Source organism: Sesamum indicum, linkage group LG8, assembly GCF_026168435.1.
Source record: "Sesamum indicum cultivar Baizhima isolate 11 linkage group LG8, ASM2616843v1, whole genome shotgun sequence".
Taxonomy (NCBI): Eukaryota; Viridiplantae; Streptophyta; class Magnoliopsida; order Lamiales; family Pedaliaceae; genus Sesamum; species Sesamum indicum.
In genome coordinates this window covers 30,410,602-30,427,425 of record NC_142664.1, presented here as the reverse complement: position 1 = coordinate 30,427,425, position 16,824 = coordinate 30,410,602, and the positions used below count along the sequence as shown (strand labels likewise).

Sequence of the window (16,824 nt, the reverse complement as noted above, 5' to 3'; positions counted from 1 at the left end):
AATATTTAACAAAATTATGTAATAGGGTAGCATGGTCTTGGACCTAGAATTAGGGTAGCATGGTCTTCTATAGCTGCTAGAGGACCAAAACTTTGAAATTTCATGGTTCCTTTCTTCTCAAATTAGCTACCATAACACGTAGTATTTGTGTGTTTATAATTATATATATAAAAAATTAATTTTAAGAATAAAAATTAATATTTATACTATTATAAAAGAGAATTCTGGTGTTGTATAAATTTTGAATATCTAAATTTAGCCTTTACCCCATTTCTTCCTTTTTATAAAATTTGATTATAATAGTAATTCAATATTTTTTTAATACATTTACTAAAATACCACCTCAAACTTTCTCAAATTTGACACTTTTTTTTTTAAAGCCACTCCTCGTTATTAATAACCAGCTTATCAATAAAAATATTAATTATTTATAATTTAAAATATTTTTGCACACACATCGAGTGTGTTGTGTACCACTAGTTTAATTAAAAGCAGATCAAGTGATTAACGTGAGTACGTGTGTGGAAAAATGTGATAGTATGTTGAAGGTTAAAATATGATAAGGACCATTTGAAATAAGTAAGTGATCATATATATATATATATATATATAAGGGTATACAATTCCATACCTCAATCCAAAATTATATAATTTTATCAAATGTAAGGAGAGTATTCGCAAATTTTCAAACGACAAAGTATTTATATTTATGCCAAATCTCAGAAGAACTCGTTGTAATTTACCCTACAAAATTAACAGACCAAAATGCAAAAAACCTAAAGTGAAAAAGACTATCTCCCATATAGCAGAAGCTTGCTGGTCATATCGAGCTAATCTAGGACCAATTTATTGTTGGAAGGCTCACCAGCTCAACTGACATGTCATTTAACACTTCCCTCATTGAATGACACGTCAACCCCAAGACACGTCAGTAGAGAATAAGCTTAATAGCCGGAACTTTTGAGATAAGACCAATAGGTAACTAACACCACATAAATATATGATCCTTTTGTTGATATTCCACATATTATTGCTGCTCGTGTAGAACACAGATGACATAGCATACGACTGAACCAATATTATCCCATGAAACTAGACATTCCAAAAGAATGGATGAGTATCCAGATTGTAGTCAACTAACTTTTAAATCTTCTCACGCAACTCCGTCAAATAGATCTAGGCAAGTCAAGGAAAGTAATTTCATAATTTGATTGCTCGTGCTCATTGTTCACTCATTTTCCGCTCAATAATTTGCACAACTTTTCATTTTCATACCACTCTACACGTTGTTCACACATTTCTTCATTTTATCCTATTAATTTTCATATATTTTAACATATTAATTCTTGTTTTAAATTACGTCGAAATGATTACTAATTTAAATATTGAAATGCTAATCATTGTTTTGAAGATTAGTCCTTAAAAAATTTTAAAATCCTCAATCAATCCTTCCACATTTTATAATATTGTTGGACTCTGAAATGTATCAAACATACGAATCACATAGTAAATAACAAATACGATAATATCTATAATATAATTAATGTAATTAATAGGATGAAAGTGGATTGGATTAATTGAAGTAGAAGCAAGCCGTAGCGCTTTGAGGGAAATTCCAGAGAGAGCCCTCACCTCCTCATTATCCCACTTGTCTTTGGGTTGTGGTATGTAACACGTTTAGTAAATGTATGCATTGGAGACACCTGTGGGTTACATTGGACATTATTGCTAGAGTCTAGACAGTATTATAAAGGCGTGTTTGGTTCTCCATCCATCCACCCCCAGTAATTCAAATTATGTGGACAAATACCATCAATTTTTGCCTGCCAGCAATTGCACGAACTTTGCCTACCAACACGACAAACAATCAGCGATCTCTTCGAATTCTGTGTATGGTCAAGTGTCATTGTATTGGCCTGACCCCGCCCCGTGGAAGACAGACACGTTCCCTATTTTTCCGAACCGTGAATGCGATTTTGCTATAATGTGGTGCCAATTTTTGAATAATTTGAAATATTATGTGAGTGGAGGCATATATATATATATATATATATATATATTTTTTTTTTACTGGAGAAATTATTCAATATGCTATTAAAATTTAGGTTAAAGTAGTAATAGATTTGAATTTAATTATATTTTGTTTATAAGAAAAGAATTAAATCGAGATTTCTTTTCAGAGAATAAGGAATGTATAAGAAAGTGTTTTGCAACTGTTTAAAATAAGTATTTATAAATTTATTAATAAAAATAAATAAATAAAAGAGTTTTTTTTTTTTAACTACAAATTTTACTCTTAAATTGTTTAAATCAAAATCTGTAAGTAGCTCCCTACTAATTTCTATAGTTTATTCGTAAAATAATAAATGTTAAGTTGGTTCTTCCAAACACTTCAACTTTTAATTTTTTCTATTATTTCATTTTTATTTTCAAACACTCGTGCTTTTACTAATTACAACTTAACTTACTATTTTTTTTAGAATTTGTTCACATCACAAAAGCATAAGTTAGTACAAACGCTCGTTATAATAAAATTATTAAATAAAAAATATATGTTCTTGTTACAAATATAGATAGGTGAGTAATTATAGAAGTTGTGGTTGCTTCTGTAATCCCGGCCGGCATCAACATATTATTTTAATTAACAGATTAACGTCAGAAACCCTAAGAATGCGTTGTGGAAACAAAACATGCATCATAATCTTCAGACATGTACACTTTTTCTATTTATTTCTTTACCTTTTATTTTGAATTCGGAAAACCATATATAATTAATTATTAGTAATAATTTGTTCTTTTTAAAATATAAATATGTTTGGTCCTCATTTGGGGATCAACTAAATATAGGTACGTGTTATGTATTTCCATAAAATGAGTAGATAAAAAATAATAAAGCGAAGGTGGAGGAATGGTGTCAAAATCCCTGGCAGGACACATTAGCATCATGACTTTTATTTATTAAGCCGCCATTAGGTATATATAGAATTAGGAGCGGTTAATTAATTAATAATTGACGCAAAGCATTAATTAAATATTAGCACTTTAACATGATCCACGTGTTCTTTAATTACTACTCCATACCATGACGTGCCACTTTAATTTTCTTGTAATTTCATAATATCTCAGTGGCTTGAAAACAACGACACATTCAAATATTTGAGAGTATTCAATACATATTTAAAAGTCGAAAACTATATATGTGAAGATATCATTTTATATATCTATATTTATATTCAATATATAGTTAATATATAAAATAAAAAAAATACTTTTTTAAAAAATATGAATGCCCCAGGCCAGAAAGGAATGCCGTCTCAATAGACTAATATCATTTTTTATACGGGTGAATTATTTTTTTCGTCCTTTAATTTTACCTTCTATTAGTTTTAATCGTATAAGTACGCTTTTTGTTTATTTAGTTCTGTAAGTTAAAAGATGATAAAGGATAGTTCTTCGTTCATCGAAATTTTAATTTTTAGTTGGAAAATTAATAACATGGTATGCGAGTTGGACAATTTTTGTGGGATTTTAATCCTATATCGGCTTTGGATATGAGTTGGAAGAAATGCTGGACATATTTTAAAGGAGATAAAATTTAACAAATTTTAAATTATATTATATGTATAGTTATAATATATAAAAATTATATTATTATTTTTTTAAAAAAAAATTAACTTCTCCCACCTCTGCCCCCGTCCCGTCCGTCCTTCCTTCCCAATCCCCTGGCATTCACGGAGGCCATGGCCTCTATTGCGGCGGCAACAGCAACAGCGGTCGCCTAGAAGTGAGGAGGGCGCCACCTTCCTTTGCAACGGAGGCGGCAGCAATCTAATAATCGTCGTTGCAAATTATAAATAAATAAATATTAATTAAATTAATTAAAAATAATAAAGTTAAGAAAAAAGTCAAGTTTTGAAAGAAAATTAAAAAAAATAAAAAAGTTAATGAAAATTTAATTATTTTTTAATTTGTAATTGTAGTTAGTTTTATTTATAGTAAATAATATAATTAATAAAATAATTTACTTTTTATTATTATAATTTTTATTTAATTTTTTAATTTAAATTATAAAAGTTTTAAATTTTATATAATCTTTTTTAGAATTTTGGTATTTAAATAGTGCCCAGCCAGCATTGATGGCCATGTGTCGTTACACGTGTCTAAATTATTGAATGTTCAATAAATTGTCTGCTAATTTTCAAAATCTAGCCGAAAAATTTTGTAGAAAAACCTAATTCAAACTATTTGTCATCATATTTGTAACTTACAGGACTAAATAAATAAAAGACATACTTATAGGACTAAAACTAATAGAGGGTAAAATTAAAGGACACAAATAATAATTTTTTCCTTTCCACACATGTGATTTGGAGCCACAGCACCAACTACTCATCAACACAAGGAAAAAATCGAGATTGTCATTTGAACTTGTATCGTATGAACGATTAATGATTGAATTAATACATGATATAAATATCATATATGAACTATTATTAATAACTTATGTGGACAAATTCATATCCAAGACATCGGCAGACCCCACCAAAAGTTATCTACTTGAGCAGAAAACATTGCTCAATGGATGACAAGACAAACAGATCAAATAGAAACTGATGATCTAACGGTGCTGACAAAACCGGGCAAAATTATTAGCAGACATAATAACCATCAAAATCAGGCCCATTTTGGACAGTTGGCGGTTGGGACTCCATAATTGTTTCTTGTTTTCTTGCTTTATATAATTATTGATAAAGAATGCAAATGTTATTGTATACGTGGTCTGAATCCTTACGGGAATAGACCCTTTGAAAATCAAGAGCTGCCGCTGCTCAGTTGATCATAATGTTTCTTTGGACGTTTAAATATTTTATTTCTATTGCTTGTAAGAATAACCAATTACTATTCTTTACCTACCAGCAGCAATTTAAAGCACTGGTGGATATGTCAACAAGTAGGTACCGCCGTTGATTCACTTTCACTACTAATCTTTTATTAAATAATATTATTGTATTTTATATTACGATTTTATACACTACATTTTTATTTTTAAAATTAATGCCATGATCCGCATATTTTTTACAAAAGTATTTCAATTTGTGTGAAATACAATACGAGATGTAATAAGAAATATCTATTTAAAATAGCGTAAAATAAACAGATATACACAGGCACACACCTACATATTATCAATGGATAATTACACTCTCCTCCCATAAGATTTGGTGTACTTACACCTAGACCTCCTATGATTTGAAAAATTACATCTAATACTTTTGAGGTCTGCCTCCATCTAACAAATAAGTCCCATATGACCAAATAATATGATATATTCGATCTACTTAATTTTTTTTTTATAACTTCAAATTGCATTTACCGTAACTTGGTACTAAATTTTTCTTAAATCACATCCAACACCTTAAAGAAGTGCTTACAAGAAAAGTGAAAAACAACCCCAAGAAATTACATAAGATGTAATTGCTTTAATTATATTGATGTATTTAACAAACTATTATTATAATTAATGTAATTAAGATATATATGAAGTAGAGTCCTTTCCGTCGGTAGTTGTTGAAGTACAATAAACTTAAACTATGCAAGTTTTTTTTTTAATTTTTATCTAAAATACCTTACAACATCATATTAATTAGCTTCATTATTTTGGAATAAATTAAATATATATTACATATTGATACAATACTTACCATCAATTCAAGCAAATTGAAGGACCACTGTCCGTACCTTCAATTAAGACCAATTTACTTACAATTCAAGATTTATATCTTTTTGCCCCAAGTAATTAAGCGAGCTGTATCAATTGTCACTCTTTTCAGATTTTGACACCTAATATTAATTTCATTGGTCCCCTTAAATATTTCTACGATGATTAGGTCAATTTTTTATGGTCCTTTTGAATTTACCGACTTGATAATTAAAAGTTTTTAGTCCGCTTATCGCAGTAAATTTTGATTGTATTTTTAGTTTTACGACTCATGAAGCAATCTAGTAAAAATAAATTATCTGATTGATAAATGTTGTTTGGATCAAATTGTGTAGCCGGATTTAGATTTAGTAATTTTAAATTTTGATTAAAATATTTTTTTAATAAACACAATCATGTATAAGATTTTTCCCGCCCTGACATCCAACTGTCAGTTGATCTTAATCCAATACCAGAATCAAATCATGTCTCAGTGTGCTTCACTTGTTTCTATACGTTAGTTACGATACGTTGACATTTGATCAACTGCTTCGCAAATCTTCGTGCCCCCCAGTCACTACGTACGCTATGCTGACGTACAGAGGATAGCAGCCAACTTGTGGCACCATGTCATTGGTTTGACTTCAACGTGGCTTGATATTATTAGCTGATGATCAGGGGCTCTACGGACAAGATCATGTTACGTGGCACTATGCAACCGTCGCTTTGATGCGGTATTAATTTCGTAGGTTGGCCCACCAGCGGTTTTAGACCATTGACGGTTTGGCGCGTGAACAAATGTGAAACGATATGGTTATAGTAATTCTGGTGGACAAGTTAACGGCGCGCTCGGTCAGAGTTTGTATCCCGAATTTGGGCTGTATGCATACTATATAATCTATATACCCAACCTGCAAATTCACATTTCATTTTTCATTTTTTATTTATTCAAAAATTACAGTTATTGAAAAAGGTAAATTATGATGAGTTTTTTTTTTAAATTTATCATAATTTTGAAAATTAACAAAAATTTAAAAGATATTTTTAGTGAGAGTTTGTTGTAGATAATATTTATTAAACGATCAAAAAAATATTTATAATTTTTTAAATAATTATGGAGTATTTAGCATTATAACAAGTATAAGAAAAACATGTTGCAATTTGTCATAACAATTCAATTATGTAAAAGTTGTTTCATAATATTTGAGTTGTTAGTGAATTATCATTATATATGGATGATGTTTGTGGTTGGTTTCATAGTTTGATATATGATATATGGCTAATCCTAATAATTTAAACATGTTATTGTGTGTTGGGGTGGGTGCCTCCTCCGCAGAGGCAGTAATTAATTTAATTCTGCGTATTAAGTTAACATTTCCAAATGGGAAACTAATTAGCCAGAGATTAAATAAACATGAAAAGGTCAGCCGCATTTAAGAAATGTATGCTCTACTTCTGCTCCTCCACGACAACAAAATATGATATGTACCCGCGTGTTGTTATTATTATTTTTTATATTCCACATCTTCTTCTAGAGTTAGGATTTCTTTACATTTATAGCGTGTTTATATTAACCAAGTTTGAATCTCATCTGATTCCTCAAAAGGTTTCGCTCTATAATCCAATCAACTTTTACCAAGTAGTCGCTACTAGTAAGATGCGATTCTTTCCCACTTGAGATGAATTTACACTGCTTCACTTTTTCTTGTATCGTGAGCTTCACGTATCATTCCACCACGTGTCCCCATTCCTAGTTTACCTACTTAGCCCACCTCACCTCCTTTATATATAACCCCCATCCCTTACAATCCACACAAACCCTACTCCCTTGTTATTTTCTCCATCCCATACAAAACACACAATCACACTACCATATGCAATGACCATCTTTCAAATCAAAGGAAGCCCGACTTCCCCGGAGAAAAACTCTCTCCCGCGGCGCAAACTCGGCGCCCTGTTCGCCTCCGATCCTTCCACTCAAGATATCCACCACGATCCTTTCACTCACTATAACCATTCCCCTCTCTACCCCAAGAAAAACAAACATTCCCCTCCTCGGAACAGTGATGCTTCCCCCATAGCAATTACCTCACCCAGGTACAACCCCACCATGTATTATTCCGGCCCCAGCACCCCCAGTTCTTCCCCCTATGATCATTTGATGTCGCCGTTGGTCCAACCCTCACCCTACATCAATTCTCCCTGGATTCATCAACCCGCCGGATTCTTGCCGCCGGGAGATGAAGATGGTGAACAGGAGACTGATGTGTCTCCAGATAAGTGCGGCTTTATGGGATCCATCTTCCGGGAAGAAGGTCACATTTATTCGCTTGCGGCTTCGGGGGGTCTGCTGTATACGGGCTCGGATAGCAAGAATATAAGGGTGTGGAAGAACTTGCAGGAGTTTTCCGGGTTCAAGTCCAGAAGTGGGTTGGTGAAAGCCGTTGTTGTGTTAGGGGATAAAGTTTTCACCGGCCATCAGGACGGAAAAATCCGGATCTGGAGATTCATGGGCACGGATAGAAGGAACACGCACAAGTTTGTTGGGAGCTTGCCCACAACCCGGGAGTTGGTGGCGAAATCCATTAACCGGAAAAACTACGTCGAGGTGAGGAGAAACCGCAATGTCCCGTGGGTTAAACATTATGATACCATTTCGTGCCTGAGCATTGACGCCGAACAGGGTTTGCTGTACTCGGGTTCTTGGGATAAAACGTTGAAAGTGTGGAGAATTTCGGACTCCAAATGCCTGGAATCCATCCAGGCCCACGACGACGCTGTGAATTCCGTAGTCGTCGGGTTCGACGGGTTGGTTTTTACTGGTTCGGCCGACGGGTCGGTGAAGGCGTGGCGGCGGGAGCTGGTGGGCAAGTCCACGCAGCACGTGCTGGTGGACACGCTGTTGAAGCAGGACCACGCGGTGAATGCTGTGGTGGTGATGCACTCGGCGGGAGCACTGTATGCTGGCTCCTCCGGCGGGCTGGTGAACTTCTGGGAGCGTGAAAAGCACTTCATGTCCTACGGCGGCGTCCTGAGAGGCCACAAGCTGGCGGTGTTGTGTTTGGCGGTGGGTGGGAATTTGGTGCTGAGTGGGTCGGCGGATAACAGTATATGCGTGTGGAGGAGGGACGATGGGGCAGAGCATACGTGCGTGGCGGTGCTGACAGGACATAGCGGACCTGTGAAGTGCCTGGCCGTGGAGAAGGACGAAGGCGCGGAAGAGGAGAGTGATGAGCGGTGGATTGTTTACAGTGGAAGCCTGGACAAGAGTGTTAAGGTATGGAGGGTTGCGGAGCGTGGGAAGAGCGTGAAGGAACTGGAGGAGGAGTAAGGGGGGTGGAGCGTGGAACCCACGCCTCCGACAATATTGGTAGAAGAAGTTGGTATGGAGTTAAAAGAGGAGGCAAGAGATACATTTAGCAGAGGATTGAATGGAAGACGGCAGAAGCATTGATTGGTATTGAGGAATATGCAAGTGAGGAAGCTAGCAATATAAGGTTGGGTCCAGATTGGTGGAACCTTAGCGGCCAAGAAAAAAGCCGTTTCTCCATTCTTTAATTTAGTGCTGGGTGTGGCTAGGCAAGCCATATTTATCATCATTGTATTGTATACTATATACTATACAACATTATACGTACATACATCTGTATTTTAGTTTAGAAAAAAGAAATACAACCTCTGTAGTTGGCATATATGTTTCTTTTTATTTGTAATCTATCTTCATTAGTTTATATATTGATTAATCTTCACTTAGTTATGATATTTTCTTTTTCTCATGCACTTATCTCTACACTATCAATTAAATACGATGTGAAATTATTCGATTACAAGCACTCATAAATTATAAGATTAGAAAATTATGGACAAATGATTTTGTTATAAATTTAAATTGAAATGTTTCAATTTTTGGATGTGTAATTTTTTTTTTAAATTTATGGGAGCAAATTGTAAAAATATTGTAGCTTTGAGGATTTGTGGGGGGAATAAAAGCAAAGAAAAAACATGAAATTTTATGATTATCGTAGTAGAAAGTTAGAGTTGCTTTTAACATGAGTTGATGTAGACTGGTGGTATGTATTTATATATGTAGTGTGTCTCATTGTCAATGCTTCTTTTGTAGGCATGAATGTGTGTAATTATTTTTATTGGGCTAAAAACACCATAAACATTTGGTGCTCAAATTTTCTAACAAGTTATATTTAAGAATGCATAATAATTTTATATTATATATTGGGTCAGTTACATCAAAATACTTAATGTCTGCATTTGTTAAAGCTTATTACCAATTTATTATCTTCAAATTCACAAACTTATTTAGGATTTTAATTTGAAAAATTCAATCATTAGCTAATTTGTATTGACTTATTAATTAATAATTTATTCCTCCCCAAAAAATTGATATTTAACAATTTAATTTAGTTTGATGGATAAAATTGAAGGATGATTCAAATTAGTCTTAGTCCATCAAAGAAACAACTAAAGTCTAAGGGGACTTGTGATTAATATCCAGTAACAAAGGCCCAATTACGTATGATGATCACCCAACTTAATTCTCAACCCTTCTCCCATAAACACAGTGTTAAATGCTCCTGCCCCAATACCACCATACGGACTTACGACGGCCCAATTCGAAACTGATTTAAATTAATAATAATATAATAAAACACAAATTGCTGCGTCAATCACGTGATCACCCAAACCCCACCAAAAAATAAAAAAATAAAAAAAACTTGCCAACTAATCAGTAATTTTTGTACAATAATTGCTGATGAAGGTATTAATTATTAGGATAAATTATAATAGATTTTTTTAAATTTTGTCTTTTATTATTTAAAAAATTATAAGGACATTTATAATTTAATAAATATCCTTTATTATAGAAATTATTGTTAATTTAAGATATACTTATAATTTTTTAAATAATAAAAAATATTTTTGAGAATATTTTTTAATTTTATTTGAATTATTAATTATTACTACATGTAGAAATGCAGCAAAGAATCAGATATGACAAGTCCAGTCTCTGTCTGCCTCACTCACATGGAACAAATCCTGACAAATACATGAAAAATAATAAGACAACTTCTGACCTTTAATTTAACCAAAAAAGCCTTCCTTCTTTTCTTGTCTCATTTTCCTTTCACTTCTTATTTTATTCTGCTTACAGTTACTGGGATTCCTGTTTTCTTTTTCTTTAACTTATATTATATACAGTTTCACAAATTTAATAGTTAAAAGTTAAATGTTGTACTACTCCCATTATGTGATAAAATTAAATATACCTCCCAATCTGTTTATTAATTTTTCACACAATTATTCTTTATTCATAATATACCAACATCACTCCTACTTTTTTATTTTTGTATCCCCACAAAAAAAAAAATTGGGAAAGTTGACAAAGATATGCCAGATGAAGTAGCATTGATTATGTAAATGGCAATCAGTACTGACTAAAAACACTCGTGTGAGTCATAAACTTGAGCTCATTACAAAATTAAAATCAAGGCAAAGTTATCTGAATTTAGATTGAAATGATTCCTTGTTCTGCTTACAAGATTTTAATTTCTTGATCCTAAAAACTAAGTTAGAATTATTCAAACGCCGTTGTAGGCGAAATTTCTCAGGCAGCTTCCCGGATCTCAAGTCATAAAGCAGCAGGTTGGAGTGTGTTTTTTTATTGAAATCTTCAAACAGTAGCATATTTTTCCTCCCTTTCCCACATTACTTCACAGTCAAATTTCTTGCAAACGCGTTGATTAGGAAAACTGGGTCTTTGAAATTTTGATCAAGAACAAGTCTTTCGAGTTCCTAGTCTTCCCTTTGAGATCAGTCTTCATCTTTTTAATGTCAAACCTCTGGTAAGCCAAAGACCAGAAACCCATCTTCTCGTTTTCAGTCTTTTGCCAATTCTTTCCGATTTTTACCGTAAATATTTCAGTTTAATTGACTTTCTCTAGCCGTATAAATCAGAATATGTTAAGGGGCTTCATCAGATGGTTTGCCTGTTGAAGTTCCTGCTGTTTTTCTTGGTTTTGAGGCTTTGAGTCCGAGAAACAGGTTGTTGTGTTTTTATCCCAATTTTCAAGAATTGAGATTGGTTCAGTTAAGATGACTAGTGTTTTGAGGAGTATTTTGCCTGTTTCATCAGCAAAAAGTGAGGATCATGATGATGATTATAGTGTGGAGTACTCCTTTGCTATGGAGTATAGTGGCCCTCCAGTCAGTCAGGATATACCGCAGGTGGCTCCGGTGGATGTTCGCCGGATTCCAACTGCGGCGGTGGCTGCTAGGGGTGTGATGTTGAGTAATTTGAGTCTGCCAGTTGTTCAACCAATAGTCAAAAAGAGTGATCACCAGAACAAAAAAGTTTTAGAGGAGTTGAAATCATCAGGTTCTGAAGCTGCCCACCATCAAGTCACGGAGGCGCATGTTGGTAAAATTGGGCTTTCCGGCAGGGTTTATTCAAGAAAATCCGGGAATTGTTCTTACAGAAACGGTAAATTAGCAATAGAAGAGGGAGGAGATGGTGAATCGAATGTGTTTGGTGGAGCTCAAAGTTCCAGTAGTTCTGGTACAATGGGTTTCTCAGACGGCCATGATGATTCGAACCACTTGTCAGAAAGCTCGGATGTTGAGGATTTGGATGATAATCTGAAGGCCGGTGTGTCATACGGTGATTGTTCAAATGCCACGACTTCCAATTCAAATGAAGACGTGGAAGATTGTGCAGATGAAGTTTCTGGTCAAGGCCACAGAGCTTCGGTGGTGACTTTCCGTGATTTGCCGTCAAATGATTCCATGTCAGAACAAACTGATCATGATGGGCACGAGATCATACCAGAGAGGCGACTTGTTTTGGATGATGTTAAGAAAGGCTTGTGCAATCGGTGTTGTAAGAAGAACCGGTTTGCAGGAAAGGAAGTTTGCATTGTTTGCGGGGCTAAGTATTGTAGCAAGTGTGTGATCAAAGCAATGGGGTCTATGCCAGAAGGGCGAAAATGCATTGCTTGCATAGGTTATCGGATTGATGAATCAAAGCGTGGATCACTTGGGAAATGTTCAAGAATGCTGAAAAGACTGCTAGGAGACGAGGCAATTAAGCAAATCATGAGCGCGGAGATATCGTGTGAAGTTAATCAGCTGCCACCTCATCTTATCTTTGTAAATGACAAGCCTTTGTCTATTGAAGAGTTGGTTATGTTGCAGAGTTGCCCGAATCCTCCAAAGAAGCTTAGACCAGGGAAATACTGGTATGATAAGGTGTCCGGATTCTGGGGAAAGGTGAGCGTTGTCTCCCACTTAGACTAGCTTCTAGAGCTTAAATTCTGTATTTTCTGTTCTTTTTTTGGTTGGTAACTAATAGTTTTGGATGAAACTGTCAGGATGGCGAGCAGCCGTGTCAGATTATCAGTGCACAACTGGCAGTTGGTTATCAAATTAGGCAAGATGCTAGCAACGGCAACACGAATGTGATGATAAACAATCGGGAGATCACTAAAGCAGAGTTCTGGATGTTGCAGGTTTCTTGTGCTTAAAGTCTTTGTTGATATGTTACTATTTTGAGGTATGAAATCTCAGCCATTTGTCGTGTGTTTGCAGGCTGCTGGAATCCACTGCGAAGGAAATCCTCATTTTTGGGTCACTGCAGATGGGTCCTACCAGCATGAAGGCATGAATTATGTGATGGGCAAATTATGGGAGAAGGTAATATTTGGTTATCATCTTTGCTTTGTCTTTATGACTACCCATTTGATGCATCTACACCTTTGGTGATTGATTGGGCTGAAAATTTTTCTTCTTCAGAAAAGAGTCAGGATAGTATGTGCTGCTCTATCTTTGCCGTTCCCTTCTGATATCACGAATACTGGTGGTGAAGATATTGACAACAATAGCAATAAAGTAAACTCAAAGAACCAAGAACAGGACGCGAAGAATAAACTTCTCCTAGTTGGTTGTGATCAGTCTGGAACGAGTACTATATATAAACAGGTATATCATAGTTGGTGGAATTTATCCTCTGAGTTTAAAGCTCCACTTGTATGCATCTGTTGATAACTTGATGAATTTGACGCAGAATCTTAAATTTGATTTAATCCTGTATTGTTAGCTGCATGTTCTGTAATTAAATTTATGACTGAAGAGCAGTTCAAAAGATGTATTATTAAGCAATGAAGATGACAAAGGCGCACCATACAAGACTTAGAAATATACCTTGTAAATTGATTTGAACGAAGAAGAAATCCTATAAGATTGGCGATTTACCTACTGATAGGATTGGTTTAGTTGCGAGATGATTCCAAGAAGCTCCAGTGCTGTTCTTGTCCGGCTCATTAATTGAATAACTTGCTTTTTTCTCTCTTACTGTAAAATAATATGTTTCATAAGAGGTTGCTGAGTCTGTTTAACTATTTGCTGTGACCAGGCAAGAATTCTGTACAGTGTTCCTTTCTCGGAAGATGAGAAGCAAAACATCAAAACCGTAATCCAAAGAAACTTATACAGATACATTGCTATTATCCTTGAGGGGCGTGAGCAGTTTGAAGAAGATCATATGATTGAAATGAGGAGACGAAATGCTGATGAGCCTGGTCCTTCAGGTAAACATATAGTTATTTCATCTATCGCGCCATCCTTCAGCTGTTTGATATATAATTATGTACCCAATCTTTGCAATGGACAAGCATTCAAGATGCTTCAAAAGAAATTTTCTCCATAAATTATCTTAAATGTAACAAATTAATTCCGAAATCAGATTTACCATCAACCATACAGCACCAAGCTCCAATAAACTGTCTGTTAAAACTCTTACTACTGCAAGTTCTCCTAGTGCCAACTACAATCAGCAGTTTGCGTAGTTGACTTATTTTGCTGATTCTCTCTAAACAGAACTAAGGGTCCAAATCTCAAGATTTTGATGCACGGGCACTCTTACAAAGATGTCCTAGACTTGGACACCCATTTTGCTTGTACACACTCTAAAACCATAGAAGTACCAAGTAGTTGAGACTTTTGACATATGTATTAACCCATATCAGGCAATTACTAAGTAATTATCTCAAGTGAAATATATAAAGTGAAGATATTATATGTTTTATTATATAAACATTACAATTTTTTGGTTGCAACTCTCATATTCTAAAAGTGATTTGTTGATGACAGGGAGTTCGGACCAGGTTGATAAAAAGAATGCTTATTCATTCAGTCCAAGGCTGGAATCTTTCTCAAGTTTTCTGCTCCAACTCGTGATGTCAGGCGAATTGGAGGCCATATTCCCAGCTGCTACTAGAGAGTATTCACCGATGGTTGAGGAGTTGTGGAAAGATAAAGCTTTCCAAGCCATTTACAAACGGAGAAATGAACTGCATTTGCTGCCCAGAGTCGCTAATTATTTCTTAGATCGAGTACGTCGTTCTTTATGATCTTTTTTATATGAGGGGCCTAATTGAATTAATCTAATCCTTTTTTTTTTTTTGGGAGATGAATTAATCTAATATTCATTTGTTTCATTTCTGTTTAAAAAGGCTGTTGAGATTTCCCGGATAGACTATGAGCCATCTGAAATGGATATCTTGTACGCTGAAGGTATTACTTCATCCAATGGGGTTGCATCAGTGGATTTTTCTTTTCCGAAGTCATCTCAAGATGGATACATGGAATCTTCGGATCAGAATGATCCGTCAATAAGGTCAGTTCTCTAATATTGCATTATCCCCCCCCCCAAAAAAAAAAGGCTGTTAATGTCATAGGATGACTTACATACATGGTTAGAAATAAGAATCTTAGCACTGGTAAAGCTTGTAATATTAATTAACACTGATGCACTGCAATCTTCTTTAACTATGTTCATTAATCAACCATTTTCGGAAACATCAGCATATGTTTGGTTATCATTCATCTTTTGTCCATGCAGCTACCAGCTCATTAGAGTTCACGTGAGCAGCCTTGGAGAACACTGCAAATGGTTGGAAATGTTTGAAGATGTCGATCTTGTCACCTATTCTGTTTCCTTGACAGATTATGATGAATATTATGAAGACATCAATGGAATACGCACAAACAAGATGTTGGCAGCCAAGAAACTCTTTGAGAGCATTGTCACTCATCCTACACTTGCTGAGAAACATTTCCTTCTTATCCTCAACAAGTTTGACCTTCTTGAGGATAAGATTGAACGAGTTCCTCTAACACAGTGTGACTGGTTCCATGATTTTAATCCTGTGATCAGCCTTCACCCACACAGTGCCACTAGCAGCAACAACCCGCCTTTGGCTCAACGTGCTTTCCATTACATTGCCGTGCAGTTCAAAAGGCTGTTTCATTCACTAACAGAGCGAAAGTTGTTTGTATCACGGGTTACAGGATTGGAGGCTGATAGCGTTGACAAAGCTCTTAGATACAGTAAGGAGATTCTGAAGTGGAGCGAGGAGAGAAATACTGTCAGTTTGAATGAATGGTCCACCGAGAGCATGGAGCCTAGCACATCGGCATAGAGCTCCTCACGTGGAAATTAATTCTATTTTAACGTCTGTTGTTATCTTAATGTAATCTGATAAGTCAGATGTATATATATATTCAAGTTTTTGTCGAATAATATGATGATGGCATCAGATTAGGCCTTTGTCGATTATGTCAAATGAAGTTGTAAATGTCTATCTGTGGAGATACAAGAACTATGCATCTCCATTGAGATCATGAAAAATTCTTTCGTTCAATCACATTGGCTATTTTTTCTCCCTGTGAAATATTACCACCATTACTTGAGAGCTCTACGGTGCTATCAACTTGGAAAGCAAAGCTTCAATATATACTACATACATCTAGACAACATTCTTAAACAAAGAAAAATACTGACAAATTTTCATCTACCGGCCCTCAGAAGAACTGCTCTTCCATTGACATTCTCCAGTTTCTTGAATTCAGCAGGGCGCAAACCGGTCCATAAGCAATGAAACAGTGGCTTCTGACATAGTCTCCTCACTTCTGGCCTGTGCAGGTGACTCGAGGAGAGCTGATGAAGAGTCTTTCTTAGATTCTTTCCTTTGTTTTACTTCCTCTGCGGAATCCCTTTGACAGGATTTCGACAAGAATGGATTTCTTGCTCTGACCTTTGCTCTCAGCTTTGTCAA

At 35.1% G+C, this 16,824-nt stretch overlaps 2 protein-coding genes across 2 annotated transcripts; both read left to right on the top strand.

Moving 5' to 3' along the window:
• The first annotated feature begins 7,499 nt into the window (after nucleotides 1–7,499).
• LOC105169901 (protein JINGUBANG) lies at nucleotides 7,500–9,451 on the top strand. Its single transcript, XM_011090454.3, has one exon. It carries the CDS (start codon nucleotides 7,578–7,580, stop codon nucleotides 9,027–9,029), a length of 1,452 nt encoding a protein of 483 aa, XP_011088756.2. The 5' UTR covers nucleotides 7,500–7,577; the 3' UTR covers nucleotides 9,030–9,451.
• Nucleotides 9,452–11,154: 1,703 nt separating this feature from the next.
• LOC105169594 (extra-large guanine nucleotide-binding protein 1) lies at nucleotides 11,155–16,413 on the top strand. Its single transcript, XM_011090019.3, has 8 exons — nucleotides 11,155–12,979; nucleotides 13,081–13,218; nucleotides 13,298–13,402; nucleotides 13,502–13,687; nucleotides 14,121–14,295; nucleotides 14,858–15,099; nucleotides 15,220–15,383; nucleotides 15,609–16,413. Exons 1-8 carry the CDS (start codon nucleotides 11,807–11,809, stop codon nucleotides 16,186–16,188), a joined length of 2,763 nt encoding a protein of 920 aa, XP_011088321.1. The 5' UTR covers nucleotides 11,155–11,806; the 3' UTR covers nucleotides 16,189–16,413.
• The last annotated feature ends 411 nt before the right edge of the window (nucleotides 16,414–16,824 follow it).

What these genes read in the sequence shown, in the direction of transcription:
- LOC105169594 (XM_011090019.3), top strand. Translation starts at nt 11,807, where the DNA reads ATGACTAGTGTTTTGAGGAGTATTTTGCCTGTTTCATCAGCAAAAAGT. An exon ending in CAGAGTTCTGGATGTTGCAG is followed by an intron (nt 13,219 to 13,297) that starts GTTTCTTGTGCT and finishes GTGTGTTTGCAG; the next exon opens with GCTGCTGGAATCCACTGCGA. An exon ending in CAGAATGATCCGTCAATAAG is followed by an intron (nt 15,384 to 15,608) that starts GTCAGTTCTCTA and finishes TTGTCCATGCAG; the next exon opens with CTACCAGCTCATTAGAGTTC.
- LOC105169901 (XM_011090454.3), top strand. Translation starts at nt 7,578, where the DNA reads ATGACCATCTTTCAAATCAAAGGAAGCCCGACTTCCCCGGAGAAAAAC.